The 22,213-nt window shown below is 40.2% G+C and overlaps 2 protein-coding genes across 2 annotated transcripts in view; both read left to right on the top strand.

The window, feature by feature from the left end:
• The first annotated feature begins 3,619 nt into the window (after window positions 1-3,619).
• FETUB (fetuin B) lies at window positions 3,620-10,932 on the top strand. Its single transcript, XM_042820419.1, has 7 exons — window positions 3,620-3,962; window positions 5,987-6,097; window positions 7,257-7,344; window positions 7,844-8,010; window positions 8,882-8,995; window positions 9,873-9,962; window positions 10,411-10,932. Exons 1-7 carry the CDS (start codon window positions 3,741-3,743, stop codon window positions 10,822-10,824), a joined length of 1,206 nt encoding a protein of 401 aa, XP_042676353.1. The 5' UTR covers window positions 3,620-3,740; the 3' UTR covers window positions 10,825-10,932.
• A 2,350-nt stretch (window positions 10,933-13,282) lies between these two features.
• Window positions 13,283-22,213, top strand: part of HRG (histidine rich glycoprotein) — a 9,843-nt gene continuing 912 nt past the window's right edge. Inside the window, 8 exon segments of the mRNA XM_042820418.1 lie at window positions 13,283-13,587; window positions 16,745-16,852; window positions 17,814-17,901; window positions 18,413-18,579; window positions 19,972-20,091; window positions 21,060-21,146; window positions 21,795-22,209; window positions 22,212-22,213. The exon segment at window positions 22,212-22,213 is cut by the window's right edge and continues 912 nt beyond it. Of these exon segments, the coding sequence (XP_042676352.1) occupies window positions 13,384-13,587; window positions 16,745-16,852; window positions 17,814-17,901; window positions 18,413-18,579; window positions 19,972-20,091; window positions 21,060-21,146; window positions 21,795-22,209; window positions 22,212-22,213 (1,191 nt within the window). The 5' untranslated portion in view covers window positions 13,283-13,383.

The following is a 22,213-nucleotide window of genomic DNA, read 5'->3' as shown; positions in this document are numbered from 1 at the left end:
GCACTCTCCTGTGATTCCAGCCCATAACTGCACACCATTTCTCCCCTTAACACTGGTCCTCCTAAGGACACATTTTCCATAACAGTTTTGAAGCAGTGACTTTGTTTCCCTTCAGGATAGCCCTGTATTCATGCCCTTGGATCTTAGTAACAGATTCAGCATTTACTAATAGATTCTCTGGGCAATGAGGACTATTAAATGGCAATATATAAAATACAAATGCTCGCCTTTCTGAAATGCAGGCTGAATAGTTTTGTCAGGTCTGCTTCACTGACTGACAATGCTTTTCAGCGTTTTCAAACACTGTTTTGCTGAAGCATATGTACTTCATGTGCTGCTTTGCCTGGACATGCACAGATTTCCCAGCTGTGTCCATGTTTCGAGGTCAGCTACTTGAACGGAGACATTTTTTCCTTTCCAGTGGGAGGAAGAGTACAAAGAACAGAGTCAGGGATGTAACAATTCCTCATTATAAGAGGCACCAACACAGCCGGTACTAACTGGCACCCATCTCCATAGAAATGCCATGCACTCTAAGGATAAAGAAAATGAGTTATTATGCCTTAGCCGCAGGGGAAGCATTCCCAGGCACAAGGAACAATGTGAGCGCGTCCGCATTGCTGCTTCTGCTGTTCCTGTACTATGGCTACAGCAGTGTTTCTCAACACTCATCCCTTGTGTCCCTTTCCCCCAGGATACAGTCTGTACATTAGCCCTCACCCTGAGTTTGAAAAGCAAATGGTGACATTCGAGGTGACTCAGCCAACAGCCATGTGCCCTTTTGATACTGCTATCTGAATTTTCCATCTCTGCCACTAACCAAAGTCTTCTTAGAAGAGTTCCAGCCCCAGTGTTCTTGCAGGTCTTCCTGGATGTACGTATAATCCCACTCACCTTTCTGCAGACATCCCCTGTGATAGATCCTGCTGACTTGCTGAGGAAAATATTTGGAATGTCGCTGGGCTAATGACATGAGATTCTTTATACCACCAACAATCTACAAATTTAAAACAAAATATCTTTACAGTAGTGTTAAATAGAGACAATTTTGTGCATCCCTAGCACTCTTACTTCTTCACTCAATATAGATGCAAGGCTAAAGGTAAATGGTATCTTCCAACAGATAGCTTTGACCACAGAGCCTCCCATGACCGAAGATGAGGACCAGGGAAACGGTTACCCTGCTTCTGATACTCTTCCAAGGTGAAATAACGCAGGACTGCCTCTCGCTGGAGTGCTATTAACTTGTACTGGGATACTCTCCAGGTAATGGTAGTTGTCCCTTCTCCAGGCCTTCAGGACAACAGGTGAGCTGTGTACAGCAGCTCGCAGTCCTCTCGAGCATGGAGCTCCCAGCAGGTTAGCCACATAGCACACCACTGTCATTTCAAACTAAATTCTCTCCAGGCTGAATTTTCCATGACCCTTTTTCATCTGTACTCAGCAAATCACTTGAGAATCAATAGTGGCCACAGTGCAGCCTCTTAGCTGGCAAATTAACCTCCAAATTCAGCAGTGAGCAGTTAAGTCAAAGGAAATAATAAGCCTGCACAGCTGAGCATGTGCTGTGCAATATTAGGGGGCAGCCACCAAGTCAATGAATGGGTTCCCCCCGAGTCACAGCCCTCAGTCACGTCAGGACTGTATTATTTAATGTTGCTGAAAAGGAATAAAAGCAGAGCACTGAGTAGTGCTAAAATAATTAAAATGGTGACACTGCTGACCAATTTTCTTTGTTCCTCAGGCCTCTAGACACAGGCTTATGATACTCCAGTGGCTTCCTTCAGTTTGAACTGGAGCAGGCTGTAGCAATGGTCAGAGGAAAGAAGCCAGGGAGCTAAATATTAAGTAGCAAGGACTCTTCTTGAGCCAATTTTCACCATACAGTATAAGGAAGACAGTAACACTGAACAAGGCATAAAAGTGAAGTCTCAAATCATCTGGCTAAGGCACAGTTACAGGATGAACAGCTGCAGTTCACAGAGAACTGTCTGGACTAATTCTGGCAGGGCTATGCAGCTATGATGTGCACTGGCAACCAACTGGATGCACATTTTTCTTGATTCAAAGTACAAAAAGAATAATTTAAAGACAGATGAAAGAAAAAGAGAGATGGCACAAGGAGGAAAGCACTGGTTACATGAAATCAAATGGAAGTTCTTCCTCTTCCTCAAATTGAAGTTTACATTATACGCTGTCTCTAAAAAGTTTTGGGTTTTTATTCTGTTAGATTTTCCCCTTTGAGATAAGCATAACAGCCCCAGGTCTTTTTTTTTTTAATTCCCCTCTCAGCATATAACTTCAGACAGTTCTCCATCTCTAAGCTTGGTTCTCAGGCAATAGAAATGCAGGAGTATCTTAAAATTTGTGTGTATTGGGGAGGGAGTCCATGTGCAATTGTACCTGCTTCTGAACCCACAGGATTACAAAGACAGCCAGGCAGGAGCTGAAAGCAGCAGCTGGAAGTTAAGGTTAGAGGAGATAAAAAGAGAACAGCACCTGCTATTTAGTATCAGAAGTAATGTGGAAGGATGGCAAGTTCAGGAAGTGTTCTGCTCAAGGTGGCAGTAAGAACAAAGTCAGACGGCAGGAGAAAATGGAATGGAACAGGAAAGGTTCAGGGAAATCAGAGTTGTGGATCAAATATCTGGTATCAATAAATTGAGAGCTCCAGGCAACAAAAGATGAGTGGGCTGGAGTCAAGGCCTTGCAAGGGAACAAATTCTGTAATGGAGTGTTCACCCAGTAATGTTTTGGCAACCCTGCTTCATTTACTGTTTCCTCCAGCCTCTCAATGTGGCTCATTTTGGAGCACTCCACCAAAAGAAGTGAAGCCTTTGGGGCAAGAACAAATCTCAGCTTACCACATCTCTGCTACTATATGCAATTACAGCGATTGCTAAGTCCCAAACGAAGACAAGGGAAATTCCTGGTGAAAAGCAGACACTGTGATGAAACTGTTAAGTCTTTTTACATTACCTTGCTGTCATGTTGTATGTGTGTACAAAAATATGTAATGGCTTGAGCAGGCCACTTGTCCACAGGCCTCTTGCCTGGACACGGATTGCATTTCGCTTGCTTGACCATGGGTTAACAATAATTTGCAGGTATCCAAGTGAGTAGGAATACTCAGAGAGTGAATCCAGACTGACCTTTCTGTTTCTGCAAGTTCCAAGTTGACAGCATATAACTTAAAGAGTTGGTATATTTGTTTACAATTAGAATTTAACAAATAGAATTGCCAGGTGTGAAATCCATCAACTCTTGACTCTTACCCCACTTCCACTCAAATCAGTGAGACCTCAGTCATTGTTTTACTTGAGAGAAAATCTGGATCACTGACACAACAGAGCTGGAGCCAGAGCTGTCCTGTATGCAGGTTTATTTAAGAACAGATGGCTCCTTAAGAAAGCAGCTTTCTCTGTATATTCTTGTGCCTCGTGATGAGGTCAAAGTCATGCGATCTGCCCAACCACGTCTGAACTGAAGTTGTAAAGGCAGAAGGAAAAAGTGATCTCTGGTCTCAGAGAAAGCCACAACGCTTACATAAAACCTTGTAATCATTGACTTAGTGTTTGCAATTGTAGCTATAGTTTAAAGGTGATGTGCAGTACGTAACAAAGAGAGGACACCAGTTTATAAAGACATGGTTCCATTACAAAGCCTGCTATTTCACACAGCTCTCAGCTCTTCTGTACCAACTTGCCATTCTGATCTGCTGCACTGCTTTTCTAAGCAGAATGCTTTTACTTATTTCAGTGCTCTTTGGCACGCAGGCGCTTTGCTCCTGGGCTGCCTCTCCTCCTGCCGGAGAGCTGCCAAGTGTGCTGCTCTCCCCCACCTGCCATGACGCTGCAGTGGAGGAGGCTGCAGACCTGGCCCTCCGCCACATCAATGCCGACCGAACAGAGGGCTACATCCTCAGCCTCTATCGCATCCTCAGTGTCAGAGAACATCCTCAGGTAAGTTTACTGCTTGTTCTACATCCGTTTCTCTCACGAAGAGCCCTGTATCTATCACTATTCCCCACCAATGGTGATTTGAACTGCAAAATATTCTGAGACAAATGTAAATCTACGTTCACAGGACTGCAGGGGCCATGTCACCTTTATGCACAGATGAATAGAAACAGTTTCATCACCACTGTGGGCAATTAGAGAGCAAAGCTCAGGCATGATTCTCTGCAGCCTGCCCCTGGAATAGCTCCAGGCATCAGTTCCAATTTGATATGAAACACTATTACTTGGATTTAATTTCATATTACACCTTCTCCCCACTGCCTTGAGCAGTTGGAGTGCAAGAGCTAATAAGTCACCACGCATTTTGCACAAAAGATGTGAGTGCTAACAGGTGGAAACACATCCAGCTTGGGACCAGGAAATTCCTTTACACATCTCCAAATGATGACTCATTCTCCAGAAGAAATCCAAAAACAGGTCAAGTGCAAAAATTACAGGGGACAACAGGAATACGTATCCTCAAATGTTTTATTTCCCTGTGCATGCTTAATTTATTACTATTTTGTGTAACGACAGATGAAGCTACCGGCACTAGCAAGGAATAACCTTAAATGATTGCACCAGGCCCAAATGCATAAAGCACTGGGTCAGCTCTTCTGAGAGCTGTTTCCACACAGGACACCTGTGGGTTGGCCCAGAACCCAGTGCCGCTCATGGAGCTGGTGCCAGTCCCGTCACCAAAGCTGGGTGCAGACATGCTCTAAACCACTCTGTCTCCTTGCTTCTCCCTTCACCCATGCAGAGTCCACCTCAGCACAAGGGGATTCTGAGCCTTGCTTGGGATTTGGTCTGCCACTTAATTCCCTAGAATCTTAACTTATTCAATTAGGGCACAGTTTGTTCTTTGTTTCTTCGGAAGTTTAATTTACTGCTATTATTTTGTGTAAGCATCCAATGAGCTCATCCTACAAATAAGGTGTTTTGAGACACTGTAATAACACACCAAGCAATCTAAGCCCTTTGTCACAGTCTTGCTGCTGCTGGAATGGAGTACACAATAAGCAGTTGGCTATGTCAGGGATAATCATTGGCAGTAACGATATTATGCAACTTTCAATGCACCTCAACATTTTCAAGAAATATGTCTGTATATTTAATCAGCCCAAGTTCCTTCCCCCCACTTTTTTAGCCAGTACTTACGATAAAAACATTTTCAAAATGACTTCAAATTCTAATCTGCCCTTAAGCAACTTGTGGCTCAGTTTTGCTCTAATTGAAACTAATAAGCCATCTGCTATTAACTTACACGTAAGTAGGACAGAGCCTTCTTTCATACACGATACTCATGATTAACTTCAATAACAGCCACTTAACCAAAATGACAAATCATGCCAAAATATTTCATTCCTTCCCCTTGCACCAGAACATCCTGCCACAGACGCACTCAGTTCCGTGCTGCTGCCAAATCTCTTCTGGCTCCCAAGCTTCCCAGCACACGTGGCACAGCAGTACTAGCATCAGCAGCATTGAGGAGGGGATCTTTTTGTTGGAGCAGAAAAGATACGAGCCTTTATTCAGTACCAAGCAGATATCAAAAGGCCTTGCATAGCGGTCTTTTTATGAAAATTAAAAGCAGCATAATGAAACCTTCAGAGATCTGCTGAGCTCTGAATAAACCCCAAATTATCCTTTCCCCAGAGGAGAATGATGCATACTGAAGCAGGTAGACAAAAAGATGTGTAGATTTTATAATCACCTCATAATAACCAGAGTAGTAGAGCTGATATTATACAAGAGAGACACAGGAAACAAGAAATACCGTGTCAAAATGGTACAGACATTGGCCCCAGACTTCTACAAGACTCTTGCCCCATAAAGTGGTTTCTTTTTTCCATAAACCAGTAAAATCAATTCATTGGGTTTTACCTCCCTCTTCAATAAGACATAATCTCAGTCTAAATGTGCAGTTAACACACATGTAAGTTTTTTCATTTGTGTGATAAGACCCGTTCTTCTCTTGTGCTCAGGAGATCACTGGTTCTGTTTTCTATCTCATCTTGGACGTAGTGGATACCGAATGCCACGTACTCAGCAGACAGCTGTGGAAGAACTGCAGGGTCAGACCAGCTCATACAACTGTAAGGATTTTAGTTTCATACTGAATCTCAGGTGTGAGTGTTACTCAGATATGAGTGTTACTCAGGTACTACTAAAGACAGCAAAATCCCTACGCATGCATTCTCAACAGACAGCAGTCTTAGTTAGAAAAAATCAAATCTCGTTTTTAAGGTTCACAGTTTTCCTCTGTACTTTCTAGTCAGTTTATAGAGAGCTAAGGTTTATTTTATAAAATGAAAATTGAATGAAAAATTTTGATCACAACTAATAAGCAGGTATAGCTAAACAGCTATGCTAGGGCACTATTTAGCCCTGTAAGAGTTTGTTTTAAAGACAGACTGTCAAGAGAGAATAAAAGAGATTTGCTTTTATATAAAATGGAATTTTTAGTTTGCTTTAATTCCACTTTTATTTCAACAATTTTGAAAAAAATTGTGTTGGAAAGGAGAGAAAACAGAAAGCCCAGCAAGATAAGCTGCAAAGACAAAGTGATTTAGGACTGTTATTACAAGTGACAAAAATTATTCCAAACAAGTGAAAAGCAACATTAAGGAATGGAGACTGGCTAGAAAGAAGCCCTGCATGTGAAAAAAGAACAGCTTCTATGAAGTCTAGAAACGTTTGTCCTAGAGGTCCTGATTGTATTTAAGAAGCACACTGAGAACGTAAATTTGACTTTCAAACACAAAGGTAAAACGAATATTAATAGGTCAGCATTAATATTCTGGCAAAAGTCAGTGTTTCTTGGTGTGCAAGGGTGCTATTACTGTACCACAAAACCCATTTAGGGTCATTCATATGACTCTCCTTCTTTGCTATGAGCAGAGCAGGGAGAGGAAAGCAGGGATACGAGGGACTGCAGGGTACAGGCTGGGTAAGGCGCTCTCTCACACATGGGCAGCTCTCAGCCCACAGAAGAGGGGCCCTCCATAGGCCATCCTGCAGACAAATACTGCACAACAACTGACAGAACTGTCAGAACTGACACCAGGGGAATCTGAGTTTTTATTTCTAAAGGGATATTCAGAAGAGAAACGTGCTTCGGCCCCATTTCAGTATTAACACAGTTTTCTTCTTGGAAATTATTTCATGGCCGTGAGAAGAAAACTAACAGCACACCCTCTATCACTGCAAAGGCTGCTAAAGGTTAATTGTTTCTGCATGTTTACATTGTTTTAGGTTTATGGTCAATGCAAAGCAATTATCTACATTAATCAGCCAAGAAAAATTGCTCATCTGAATACTTATGAGTGCAATTTGCAGCCAGGTATGTCTTTATTTATTACACCCACTTTTAAAAAGGACTGGGAAAGTAGCTTGCCATCTAGTATTTGCATTTTAGTTGTAATTATGGCAACACAGTGTCTCCATTAGCTTTCACCTGACCTATTTTTCTCAGGTCAGTGATCGTAAGGCCAGAGCAGTCCTGCAGCACAAAGCAATGCAGAGAATAGCTCTTTTCACATCTGGGAAACCCATGGCTCCTATTTGGGCTTTTATCCTGTGTCCCAAAGAGTATTTTTACGGGTTTGTGAAGGGCAAGTGAGAACAGCAAGCCCACTCTCAGCAGCCTGAGCTTTTTTCTGAAGTGTCTCTGAATCCAATGACATTTTCAAAAATGCAGAGTGAAACCATGACCATCTTGCTGCTCTGGAGTTGAGGAGGGTTGGGGGTACAGATGCATTTGGAGTGACCTACACTGCCAGCACGTTCCTATGGTCCTGAGAATTCCTCTCTAACAGCATTGTTTTGTTTGAATAAAAAAGTTCCATCCAGATATATTTGGGAAGTATGTCCTGACTGCCCAGTTGATGACTGTCCAACTGAGCCCAAGTATTTGGAGACTGCTGTTAAAAGCCTGGCCAAATTCAATGAAAAGAGTGAACAAACTCATTATTTTTCTGTCCTCAACGTCACGAGAGCTTCAATGCAGGTAAGCCAAGGCTCATATGACTTGCTTTAGCTGTCAAGAAATATGATTTGTTACATCTTACAGCTTGTTTAGAAGCTGCATATGTATAGCACTGAGGTTACTTCCATGGAGAATTCTCCTGGGAAATAAGGATCTGCATTGATCCAAGATTTTGACTCCATCAGTTACAAAAAGAACTCTTTGTAAAACTGAAGATTGGCATTCCAAAATCTAGGAAAGCTTCACTATGAGCTCTTCCTTCCATCATCACCGTATATTAATGGCTCCTACTAGAACATATTTAATAAAGCACAGTCATCCCTTCTTACACAGATCTAAATGACTTTAATCCTGGTTTAAAACTAATATTAGAATAATAGAGAATTAGTGATTTCCTGGCAAAATGCTGTTTATGAGAGTAATATCCAGTCTCCCTAAAATTCATTACACATAGAGAGTGGGGGGATTTTGCTCTTTGTTAAATAGTGCTACAATGCAGTATTTAATCAAGTTTCCAACCCAGAGGAAACCTGTGCTTTCAAAAAAAATGGAAAAAATGATCCTCTTCATTAAAGTAGTGAATTGATCAGTGAGACAATGAGCAGACTTTGGATTTATAGTTCTACATGGATGCTAATCTATCAGGAAAAATAAAATTTGTTTGAACTACAGCTCATCCATGAGCTAACAGGACTGTGCATCTGTAAGAAGTAAAAAAATAATCAGGCAATAAAGTAGCACAGGTAAAAATCACTTTCAGTGGCAATATCCAAATACTACCTGCTCTTTCCACACTTAAAAGCAATTCTGAGGTCTGCAGGACTTTTTCTCCTCCTTGACAGCCACACGTAGGCTGATTCTCACTGGATTCTCACTGGTCTGTTACTAACAGTGGGTCACTGGTCCGGCGCATTTTGTGGAGTTTGTAATTCAGGAGACATCCTGCCCCAGAAGGGAACCAGTTGCTGACATCTCCAAGTGCAAGCCTCTTTCACCTGAATTAGCCGTAAGTACAAGCAGATATTAGGATTCCTCAGTGAATATTTGGCCTAATCCTTTGGTTCTCTGCAGACAAGAAGCAAAACCCAAGGAAGTCTTCCTATGGGTTGTAGCCGTGACTTGCATGTATACAAACTACTTTAAAATACAGGAAAAAATTCAGTAAAAGTTCCAAACTATTTCCTAGAAGCCTATGAACAAAAGAAACCAAAACAAACAATAGTAAGTCCAGAAAAAATGGGTAGCCATTGCTTTACAAAAACAAAACATTTTTAAGGACTTTTTCCGTATAAGCAGATACAGACAACGAATTGCAAACAGAGCACAAAGAACAAATCCATGCTACAATTAAATCAGTCGGGGAAAACATCCAAGGAAAAAAATATCAAAGGAAACCTAAAGATTAAATGAGCATGCTGCTGAGATGTTCCATTTCAAGTCTCGTCTTAACTGAGATCCAAGTAATACTATCTGCAGTCCAGTAAACACACAGTTGTTAGAAGCAACATCTTGTCATGGATTCTTTCATTAGTATGATGTGAATTTGTTTCTGTCTGAGAAACAACACTGTGCTCTATTACGCACCTCGCTTCCACGGGGATACTCTGCTGCAGCAGAACTTATGTGTGCTGTTGGAGACAGACCTTAACACTGCTTATTTTTGTGCTACCTAACCCTGCTTTGTAAACACAAAGCCTTTTTCAAAATGCTGCCTTCCTTTATAAGCTTGCCAATCCCAAAATAAAAGTTTGCCCAAGCTGCTTATCCCTACAAATACATGTAGAAGCTGTAACAACTCAGCCTTTCATAATCACCAATTTTACAAGATAAGAGCTAAGTATCAGCACCACTGTGAAAATAATACTTGCGTTTTCTTCTTCCAGCAAACGGGTTTCTGCAAAGGCTCTGTGGTAAACAGTGACATGGAACGCAAGGAGACCGTCACAATATCCTGTGAAATCTACAGCCCACAGGTATTTCTTAATCTAATCTTAATATTGCAAGAGTAGCACTCCTTTATAAAAAAAGAATTGAGCTCCTGAAAGCCCAACCATTTTCAAATTTTCTAATTCACAAAGATATGGACTTCAAGAAAGTGATAAGGCCAAATCAGGAAGAAATCTCTCTTGTGATAAAGCAGACTGTTGCTAGGTGGGTAAAAAGGCAAGAGAGTACAGCATCAATCACAGAGAAGTGCTCAAAATGATCTACAAAGAAATAATAATAAATAACAAAAAGAAGTGTAGTTACCCAGGATTCGTGCACTGGCTTAAGAGGAAGTTCCATGTGTCTGACCCTCATGGTTCTGTTCTGCAGCTGGTCTTTGCAAATCGGGATTGTAGATAAAGGGTGATCTTCTTCACATAAGAAAAAAATGGTAACAGCTTCAATAAATGTGATATTTGTTGCCTTTTTTTTTAGAATCCCGCCACTGAAGAAGGAAAACTACAAACTAATCAGGGATCTGAAGAATCCAGTCAGAATCATCAACAAGCTTTCCCTGCAGAAACCAATCCTTTCTCCCTACATCTAGGAAAAACAATGGGCTGTGTCAAAATTCTCCCTCCTTCAACTGAGGACATCTCATTTCATAAAGTAAGAGAAAGTCAAAATGAGCAGGAAGATAGAAAACCAGTTCCACCTAAGGCTACAGAATGTATGTCTACTCCACCAGCCCCCCATGGAGAAACGACTCACGCAGACAAACCAGCCACTGGACCAGTTATCCTCCCTTTCCCTACAGAACTTTCTCTATCAGACTCATGCCCAGGAGAAGCAAAGCAGATAGATTCCATCCTACATCCTTTGCTTACTGGAAAGCCTGCCAAAGTCTAGTCAGCATCCAGTCACCCTAACTACCTGCAACAAAATAATAGCCACGGAGACAAAGCAGCCTTCCCATTTGCGCAACATCTCTAAACAAATAAACTGCTTATTAAAGCACTCGTCTTTTGAGTTCTCTGTTTCACAAAAACACAAGAACAGATTACAAAGAGAAATGTAAGTGGGTACTTCGGCTCTTAATTCTTAAATTCTTCCCATCAGAACAAGGAAGAAAGGTAACTGCAGAGAGCAAAAGCCCTCAAAGGGCTGAGACAGCCTTGGCTGCGGCTGCTGTGCAGTGCTGTGTGGCACTCTCACCCCAAACTCATCGAGGTGAAAGGGGTGCAGCCTCAGCTGTGCTGCTGCTGAGCTGGCCCTGAGCCCTGGCAGCCAAACTGCTGGGAGAGGGATGCTCGCAGGGCCCTTACTAAGCCATGCTCTGTGTCATGGTGCATAAATGGAGAAGAGGATGTCAACGCTGTTTAGCATTAAAAGCTAGTGGGTTTTCTTATTATTTTATGGGTCAGCCTTATATAATTAACCTAAATAATATGACACCTATACGAATGTTATTTAATATTATATTACACTGTGCTTATATAGTATAACCTTATATAATTAAACCAACTTGTCATTTCCCTCAAAAATTGAGGACAAAACTCTGTAGTGGGAACAGAACCTTACTTTTACTTCTGCGGTTAATTTTGCAGGAACTGTACATTTTATACTCTTTATTCACAGTGTTTCTGTTTCACCCATAAAAAATACATAAGCCTCTGTCAAGAAAATGATCAGTGTCACCACGAACAGCAGAGAACAAAAAGAAAAATAATGAACAAACAATCTGCAAACAATGGATGACTAAGGGAATTATGTTATACATTACCTAATTTGATGCCTTTCTTCAGTACGACTGCCCATTTGAAAAATTAAACAGTGCTCTAAGTAATGAATGGGACTGGGATATGAAATGCAGCATTGATGAGAATATTATTTCTAACTGGGGAGAAGTGTTTCAGATGCCTTTGATTATTTACACAGCATTTATTTTACCTTTTTTTTTTTTTTTTTTTTTTCCAGAAGAAATTTGGAATTGTTACAATGAAACACCATAAAAAACTTAAACAAAAGAAATGTGAGACTGCATCACCAGAGTGTTTCTTCCAGCCCAGTATTCATGTCTCACTGTGGCAAAACAATTGTGGTTACGAGAAGCATGTGGGCCTGCTTCATTTTTGCAATCCATCCCTCGTGCTTTTCTAGTGTCCAGGAGTATTGTACTGGGGATATTAAAGAGTGTGACTCTGCTCAGTCCTAGCACCCACTTTAAGACCTGTTGTCCGCAAACTTTTTAAACCATTTCTGACTGTATCTCACTGATACTGTTCACCTCCACATCTCTCTGTGGGAACACGTACACTACTTTACAAACAGGTATACTACTTTTTTCCATTTTAAATCAATTCAGACTAGGGCCAAGTGTTCCTCACTCTCACACTGAAATGGACACGGTTCATATGCCACTGCTTTGGCTCTGGGCATTTTTAAATGTGATTTCTCAGATAACAGACAAGCTAAAAGTTGGGCTTTTATTCAATAAAGATTAATTTAATGAGGGTTAAGAATGATTACCCATAATATTTCTTGATGCTTCTCTCAAAAATAAATACAATAAAAACCTCAAAGTCAAACATGCAAACATTGGCAGCTGTGAAAGCTATGAACATTAGTATGCACTGCATTATTTTAATAAACACTAAAATACTATCAGGACTGTTTTTTTTTTAAAGTCTTTTGAAACTACTGCAGACAAAGAGCACACAACTACCCAGACTGAGAGCACGAAGGTAGGTTTATGTCTTTCCATGCCACGACTTGATTACGCTGGTATTAAGCCAATCCTATTCTGTGTGCCATTCTGAAAACAGGTGAAGCTGATAGAAGTCTGCTCTGAATTCTCCCATCTGCAAGAGCGGCAGGTACTTGCACAGAAGCCATGGACCACCAGCTTGCAAGGGTACCACGAGCTACATCTCTTCTGATCTGAGTGACATTCTTGCTCACTGGTGCTCTCATCATTAAGGAGCTGTAATCACACAGACGAAGCCATAATACAACCACAAAGGTTCCTTATGTTTTCATTTCAACAATTTTTATTGCAAACAGGAAACCAAGATTGCATAGATTGCATAATACCTGCAAACAAACTCACACTTCTTAATGCCAGGCTCACCAGCATAGTGTAGGAGGCTAAATATTTTTCATAGTAAAACACCATTGCACAATGCCTGCTTAAAGAACCACAAACACAGCCCCTTTGATGGTGGTCCAAAGACTATTTAAGGGCTCACTTTCTTCAAAATCTGTTCAAATCACAGTGTAATCATTTACTTCCAGTTTGCAAACATTAATCCAGGGCCAAGGTAATGGTCCTGTGACACAACACCTAAATTTATATAAAACCGTGACTTTTTAGCATTCATTTAAAGCTTCTGTGGGCCGCTTTGATTCAAAAGCAGAATACTGGCTTTCTCAGAGCATGAGCAGAAGTGACTTAACACCACAAACAAAATGCTGCGTGTAACTTCAGCTCTTTTTCTAGCACTTCTACATTGTTGCAATGCCCAAACCAAAACCAGCCAGGTCGCTGCACTTACGGACTGTGAGGCCATTGAGACAGACGCAGGAATGGCGCTGGATCTGGTGAACAGACATCGCCAGGACGGCTACGTGTTCGGCCTGTTCCGTGTTGCTGATGCACACAGACTACACACGGTAAGTGTTGATTTAAAAGCTGATTTATACAAGACCATGACGATAAAATAATGAGCCAGTTCATTGAAAGCCGCTGATGATTGTTTTTAACAGAGCAATGCTGATAAGATTTAATGAATCAGATCTGATTTACATCATCACAGCATTCACTTGTGCATGATTGACTGTATGTTCCAGGGATGCTGAATGCCTTCTATTTTCTTGGCCGACCGGATGGTAGCATGAGAGATGCTCTGAATAGCTTTGTGAAGTACTAGAAATTAATCTGCCTGGGCTGTTGTCAGGTCTCAAATAACATTCATAATTTATACTCAGAGGGTTTCTTTAATATGCTAAAGTCTAGCATTAATTAGATCAAGGTATAGTTCAAGATAGGTATTTCATTATTATCTTAATCACAAATCTCTGTGTAACTGGAGAGAAAGAGGAAAGGTTGAGGAAGCTAGAGATGAAAATACCAGCCTGCAAAAAAGGGAAAGGGCTCGACGTTGAGCTGTTTCATAGGTACATGGGAGGACCATTTCCCATTTCATAGGTTTCTCCATATTTCTCCCTCTTTTTCCTAGAGACTATATTCACAAGCCTTTCTCAATGAATGCCTTCCTAGAGGCCAAAGCAAATTAACAGCTGCAGCCAACAGAATACAAAATTCATTTACTTTAACTTCTAGATGACAGAGACCAAGGACACTCAGTATTACCTATGAACTTGGCTACCTTTCAGCTGCTCGCTTAGTAAATGAAACAAGTAAATGCACATGTGCATTGCTTAGGAGATGTATTACGCATCTCAGTATTGCAACTGAAAAAAAAGCAAACTGTTTTTTGATGGATGCTTAAAACTGCCTGTTCCTTAAGACAAGAAAAAAATCAAAAAGAAACCCAAAGTCCAGATTACTACAGATCTCCAGGTAGGCTTCCAGAATATCAAGAGAACATCTTGTTTTTCAAAGAAAAGGATGCAGGGAGTGATATTATTGGATTTTGATGTAACAGCCAAGTGATTGAAAAGCTCATCTAGGAAGCAAGCAGTCTTCAGCATAGAGACTTAAGCCCTCAAGTCTCCTGCCCTTGAAGAATGTTCCTGCTTTGCTTTGTAAATTTTAATAAATTCATCATTAATAAATTGCTGTAAATAAATTTTGCTGTCTTCGCACTTCACAGCATCAACAGCCATGCAGAGTCTATAAGAACTGATCTAACCTACTGCTAAAACATTAATCCCACGAGGGTTCTGTGCCTTCTTAGAACAAAAGCTAGTGGGAGTGGTTTCTGCCATGCTGAGCAAAACGTAATGGTGGCAGCCCTGACAAGGCAACACTGAAAAACTAACAAACAAAAAACCGGAATGTTATTCTGTGGATAATCTATTTTTCCATGCAATAGTGTGCATCAAAACTATGACATCAATCCCCTGAAGAAACTTAACCTGACAAATTCTTAGCAGTTGTATCTCTGCTAAGTTTACATGGGAGTTGTAGTGGCATGAGATACTTCATGTACCTCACCATAACAGTTCTGGGCTTGTACAGAGCTGCTGAACAGAGCAATTTCCTTCCACGTGTTAGGATGCAGACACCTAATTAAACCCAAACTCTGCTTTAGGATTTTTAGAATCTAAATGCATCCTACTGAAGAAAATAAACATTTGCCAGGGATAAATTGCCTTCTTTAGCATTTCACAAGTGTTGATGACACAGTAAATGCATTGAATCGCTTCACTCCTAGTGAATAGTACATTTTACAAAAGACCATCTTACCATCCCATTCAGTGCATTTCCATGAACACAAATGAGAGAAAAATAGTCTTTGTCACTGTATTTGTTCCCTTCTCTGTCTGCATTTTACTAATATGACGACCAGCAGCTTGAATTTATAAAAAAAATTATAAAGTACAATAAAAATGCTAACTATCTCCAAGCGGAGAATAATCGTGTGCATAATGGGCAGAATGGGTGCCAGGATGGCTATATTCTTTTCCTGATTCTGACACAGAATAATGCATGTCTTTGTCCAGATCACCTAGCCTGTTGTTTTAAAAGAGTGACAATGCTGAGACACAGACACTGCAAAACTAGTGTGCAACACCACACTGGGGGCACTCACTAATAAAACATTACAGCAGACTGTGGTAATTCTTTCCTGAGGTCTTGCCTGTTTGGAAACGCTCTGACAAAGGAATCTGAATGGATGAAGTTTCCTAAAACCTGAAGACGCATTCAATCACAGCAAAGGGCTTTGCATCAATTTATCCAAATGATAAAACAAAATGTTTTCATTCCTAATGTCCATACAGGGGTTGCACGAAGTTTAAGTAATGCATTCCAACTGTGAATTGAGATTCATTACCCTACAGAAAAATAAAATACTGTTTCTGTGAGCATAATAATTCCTAACACCACTTTCCATTACAATGGCAGTCATATTCAAATTGTAATTCCTCATCCCATTTGCTCTGGAAACAGAACATACTAGAAGAATTTCAGAGTTAAGGCTTCTAAATTTATTGGGATTACAGTTTTATTGCATCACCCCCCAAATAAACAGGGTAGGAAGCAAAGTTCTGAAACAGCATCTGGTCACTAAGGTCATTTGAAATGGATGAATTTGGAAAAGCTGTCAGCAGGTTTGCTAATAGACCAGGGTGTTTAATGTGAAAATCAGGAGGGAATGACAAATTTTCAACATTACCATTTTCTTTATGGGACAGATGCTGGGTTAACAACAGACTCTTCTCACAGGCTCTCAACAGAAGTTGAGAGGCAACAGCCATATGCTGCAGGAAAGGAAATTCTGTCTAGGTGTAAGGCCACAAATGTTACAGTGAGTGACTAAGTGCTGGAGCTGCTCAAAGAAGTTGCAGAGTATCTGTCTTGGTTGTGTATACAACTCAGCTGGACAAGGCTGATCTAATTTTCATCTAACTTAAAACTTAGCTTTGCCTTGACCAACCGACTGCACAAGATGACGTTGAAAGCTCCCTTCCAGCCTAAACCCTTCCATGATACTATGCTTGTCAGCCCAGAAGAGCCTTGCTAGGGAACTGGTGAAGCTACAAGAATGATTAAACGAATCTACTTCTAAAAAAAAATTCTTTCAGACCAAGTTTCTCAAAAACAATCTTTTTTTTTTTTTTTTAACCCATACTTCTCTTCCAGGAAAATTCATCAGTCCTTTACTTAACTTTGGATGTGCTGGAAACTGAATGCTCCGTGTTATCTGGAAGACCCTGGGAGACTTGTGAATATGGTGATCTCTATTCCATGGTAAGTGATAGCATCCAGGCAGAATCATATGTCAATAAACACATAATTTGATTGCCTAGGAATTCCTGTGCACTCTAAGCAAAGGCTAGGTTTTAATATGGCTCGCTATAAAAATAACATTGATTGGTTTCTAGAGTTGCTAAGCATCAGCTAAAGGTTTAGGAAAGGGTTATCAAATAAGCACAGCTTCATTAAGCTAGTTGTCTCAAAAGACATTTTCCACTTTTCCACTGCTTTTAACAGAACTGATGTTTTGTGAATAAATTGCTACCAACTAAAGGGCACTAGAAATGATTTCTTTTAACTCACGTTCCTAGTATATCAGCCAGAAAGGCCAGTGTTATATTCTGTCAGTTTTAGAGCATGGCTGAGTTTGTGGTATGACAGTGTAAAACACTGTTAGCGTCATATACGATATGTTGCAGTATTTGTCCTTACTTGTTGCAGTACAATGATGCAGTGTGGAATGAGAATACCTGTGCAAAACTTTATTTAAATAGGAGAGCAGTGATTCTCTGCCACACAGGACAAAGCAGGGAGGCCACGGGCAGAGAGAAAGAAAAGGTTAAGATGGATAAAATGAATGTGAGAAAAGGTCCATCCACACTTCGATAAAGACTGATACAACCTTTGAGTATCTCTTGCATCCTAGCCTCCCCTGCTAGTTGTCAGTATCTCATGGTAAATAAGCACTACAATGACTGAGAACACTGTGTTAATTTTCCATTGCCTCCTCAGTCTACAAACTGAAAATTAAACAAAGGCTTTTGTAGGAGGAGATCCCATCTTATCTAAACACAGATTTTGAGTGGTACTAGAACAAACATTCTGTTAATGACCACATCTGTTATCCTTCGAAATACTGAGCATTAAAAGGAGGCACAATGTCTATGCTCAACTACATCTCATTAAATCCAGTGAAAATAACCTGATAGTCATATATTCTCTTTTTTTCCTCCAGGACTTTGGGCAATGTAAGATTATCACATATACAAGCTCGATGCTGAAGAAACCTAAATTATATGGATATAATTGTACATTAAGTCCAGGTAAAACAGCCACTCTTGTAAGCTAACACATACCTCAAACCTCAAACCAATCCTAGTATGAAGTATAAGTCTGTGCACTGCTATTGGATGGTAACCATGACAGATTGACTCATCTGCTTACCATTCCTACTTCTGATAATTCAAATGGTACGTTAAGAATGACTAATAAAATTAAGAGTGCCCTACTCCTCTAAGATAGGCTTTATTGATATCAAATATCACTTCTCCAGTCCACCAAAGCAAGATAATGAGTATCAGAAAAAAAAACCCAAATTCTGAAAGAATGCCCATTGGAGTCGGTTAGATTCCAAAGTTAAGCTAGAAGTTTTTTAAGAATATTCCTTTTCACATGACAGTACAGACCCGTATTTGCAGAGAGACATTTCACTTCAAGGAAGCATTTGGTATTTCAGATTCTTCATATGAGTTCACATTAAAGTTGCATACACAGATATTACTCTGAAGAGCATTAATATCCATTGCAATATTAGTAACCGCTCTGTTTTCACAGTTCCTCCCGATTTAATAGAGTGCAAAGATTGTCCTGTAAAAGTTGAAGTCTTAGAAGTCACTGAGGAACATAAAGATCTTGCTGCAAAGCTCCTGGAAAAATTCAACCGTGAGGGTAACCACACAAACTACTTCAAAGTCAACAAAGTTGAGAAGATTCTAAAGGCTGTAAGTGGCATTTGGTCCTAGAACTACTAACAAGAAATGACAGCATTCAGGGAGCAGATCCAAAACCACGGGCCCTGAAATCAAATCCTTCTAGGATCAGAAATACTATGTGTAACCTCTCAATATAAATCACCTGCTTAAAATTGAAGGTTCTACTTCTGCAAAGCCTTATCAATTCTAGGCACAGGAAAGCAAAACGATTTCTTATCTGCTTAACGCTATGGCATTCAGAATGTCAGCCTTCCTTGTGTGGATATTTTTATTTTGTATGCCTATTTTCCTACCATATTATACAATATAAGAGTTTATTTCCTACCAGCCATAGTTTGTCAAGATGTACAGCTGTGCCTTATCACAGTCATACATCCTGTCAAATTAAGCCAGATAACTTTTTACTCTTAGAATATGTAACACGTGAGTCTGTGAGCAGACTCAGCATCATTTTGGCTGCTGTAGAACAAAGCAGCACTCTGAGAGCTCTGAAGAGCAGGAGGTAAATTTGTATTCTAAATTCATTGTACCTCTTGAGGAGCTACTGTCTTTGCTAAATAATTTCTCTAAGTGATGTTAACATGAAGACTTATCCTTTAGGTGACTAGAAGTATAACTCTCGCATCACCACAATTTCTTGTTGTTAGATCTGGAGATTTTTACTTAAAAAGCACAGGATCATTCTGCCAATACATGTTCCAGTTCAGGACACCTCTGCAAAGACCTCTTCCACAACACATTTTGCTCCTGAAATCCATCCAAATTACAGCATGCCAACCCCACCTCTCTGTAGCTTGCAATACTGCTCAGAAAATTAGCATGCTTTATATTGTAGTTCCATGTAGGACTTCTGCCCATTCAGCCCCCAGCTGATTTCAAATTACCTGGATTCAAGGATTTCTCCCTAAAACTTTTTTTTTTTTTTCTTTATCTTCACACTTCTCCATGTTCAGCTACAGTGAGAATTCAGAATTCACCACTGGATTTCAACAGACTGCATAAAACTTAGAAACTATCAAGTTTCGTTAGAACACATCCCGCAAAGTGTGTGCAACTGCTTCAAAAAGCTCAGTTAAACCAGTGAAACTTATGGGCACATGTGCTACAGACACCTTCAACAGACCTGAAATAAACTATTACAGTCAAAAATTAAAGCAACTATTTATGAAACTCATAAAGGAGAGAGGAACAAAGGCAGAAATTATCTAATCCACTTTTCCTGCTGAATACAGAGCCATGTGCAAACTTCTGAAGAGCATAGATAATGTATGAATGATATGAGATGTTAATAACAGCATGAAGGATGGCTGCTTTTAAAATTACAGCTTTTTTGTTGTTGTTTCCTTTTTGTTTATTTAAATACACCCCGTCGGCACCTCTCAGTTGACCTGTCTTTTCCAGACTGCCTCCCGTGAAGCTCACATTTTAGGATTCTCTATAAAAGAGACCAAATGTTCCAGAGGAGAACAGCAACAAGCAGATGAGCCACTGGAATGTGAATTTCTGGATGACTGGCATGCTGTAAGTAGAGCCCAGGAGTAAGAAGTGATGGCACCAGGATGATCTTTCCACAGTGATTCCAAGTGTTTCTTAGGAGCATGCACCCAAACCCAAAATGCAGAACCCAGCATGTCAAAGTTCAGATCCTACTATGCTTCCTTACAAGGAGCCAGTCTAAACTATCAAACGTATATATAACAGAAGTCTGGCATACTTCAGATCTAGAGCTCAATTCTTCTGTTTGGATCTGGCTTTCTCATTCAAATTGTGGCCATTCCCTAGTAAATTTTCCATGCTATTTTCATGAAAACAATTACAATAACATGAATCATGGATTTTGAGTCAAATACATATCCTGTGTCATATCAGTGAGTCAGGGGTTATTTTTTGCTCTCTGCTACAGGGGAAAAGAGGGTTGAATAATTCAGGTTTATCTACAGAGAGCTATCACAGTACTAGACAGCAGACAAAAGTCCCTGCAAACAGGACACTTAGGGAAGTAATGTTAAAGATTACTACAAATTACTTCTCAAAAATATAAATGGAAAAAATCTCTGATTTGAGATTCATCTCAAAAGCAGTCTCACAACAGGTTCAGAGGACTTCAAGCAAAATTTCAGAATAGCCTAAACTGAACAGACATTTGGCAAGCAAAGACGTAAAAATCAGTCAATACAGGCATTGGTAGATTACCAACTTTTACAGACACCAAAAGTGAAGTAAGATGGAGAGCAATAGCTCTCTAGATGTGTATGAAGAAATGGTTTTCATAGTCAAGAATACTCAAAAATGAAATACATTTTATTCATTATTTAGAGGGCAAGAATGACTGGCCAGAAAGCTCAGGTCCTAATTATATAAACGCAGTTAGGTATCCAAAGAGATGGCCTAACTTTTAAATGCTGACTTTTCAGTGGCTTCTATTATCTCCATCACAAGAACCCAGATGTGCATTGTTGAGTTTTTGGGTTTTGTTTTGTTTTGTTTAGCACACAGGATTCTGCAAGGCAAGAACTGTTAGTGATCCAGAGGAACCCAATGGAATAGAAATAAACTGTGAACTCTATCATCCCTGGGTAGGTACTCAATTATTGCAATGTCTCTGGCTATGTCCTAATGCAGGTTACTGCAGTCCACTCTCACAGAAGAAACACAGAAGAAAGGTTATTTAGTACTCCCTGGCTGTGATCCTGTATGTGAGAACAGACTGGCTTTTGACTACTAAGACAGTCAGAGGATTAATTGGAATTGTGCTATCCCTACTGCCTCCTCCAAAGGTGTCTCCACTCTGCTTAATCACACTGCTCAGTTAAAGTGAGTAGAGATCGGCAAACAAGTTCAAAGATAATTTTAGAAAGCAAGGAGAGGGAAGATGATCTGTATCATATTTGGAATTCCATTTCATATTACAACAATGATTCCAGTGTGGTTTTCATTTCGCTTTGATCCATTACAAATCGTGCTCAGTTGGTTACATCATTTCATTTTATCACAGTGCAGTACTTTCAGATGCTTTTTGGTAATTTGACATTTTATCACCTACTCTTTCCTTTCTATCTTGAAAAGAATAGTTGTTGTTTTCTTTTTTCCTTTACAAACCACTGGAGCCATAAATGCAAAACCCATTAACTCCCACCTTTCTCTGTCACCATTTTCTTCTGTTTGTTCTATTAACATATAACTTAATATGTCTTGCTCTGGTGTTTTGGCTTTTTTATAAACAGCAACGTTATTATGGACAAAGATGCAGATCTCCAGCGCCAGGTTGGCCACACAAGCATCCCCATCATCACAGACATCGTCACAGGCATAGAGGTCCACCGACCTTTCAGTTCAAACCTGAAGACTCTGAGCATAACCATGGCTTCAACAAAGATCATCAAGGCAGCCACGAAGAACCTCCTCCTCCCTGCCATGGTAGACATCACCACCCTCCCCCTCCACACCACGGTCTGGCTCCTTCCCAGGAGGAACCAGAGCACCCCTCTTCCACTCCTCCTCTCTATGACAAACAACACAGTCCTCCTCTTATTCAAGAGAAATCTGATTTTCGCCCTTTTACTCCTCCTCCCTATGATGAGCAAAATAGCCCTCCTCCTCCTCCCCATCATGGGCCACACTGCCCTCCTCCTCATGGACATCA

Source organism: Centrocercus urophasianus, unplaced genomic scaffold (assembly GCF_019232065.1).
Source record: "Centrocercus urophasianus isolate 14NV4802_14NV808 unplaced genomic scaffold, USGS_Curo_1.0 seq_19, whole genome shotgun sequence".
NCBI classification, from domain to species: Eukaryota; Metazoa; Chordata; class Aves; order Galliformes; family Phasianidae; genus Centrocercus; species Centrocercus urophasianus.
This window is presented reverse-complemented; position numbering and strand designations above follow the sequence as displayed.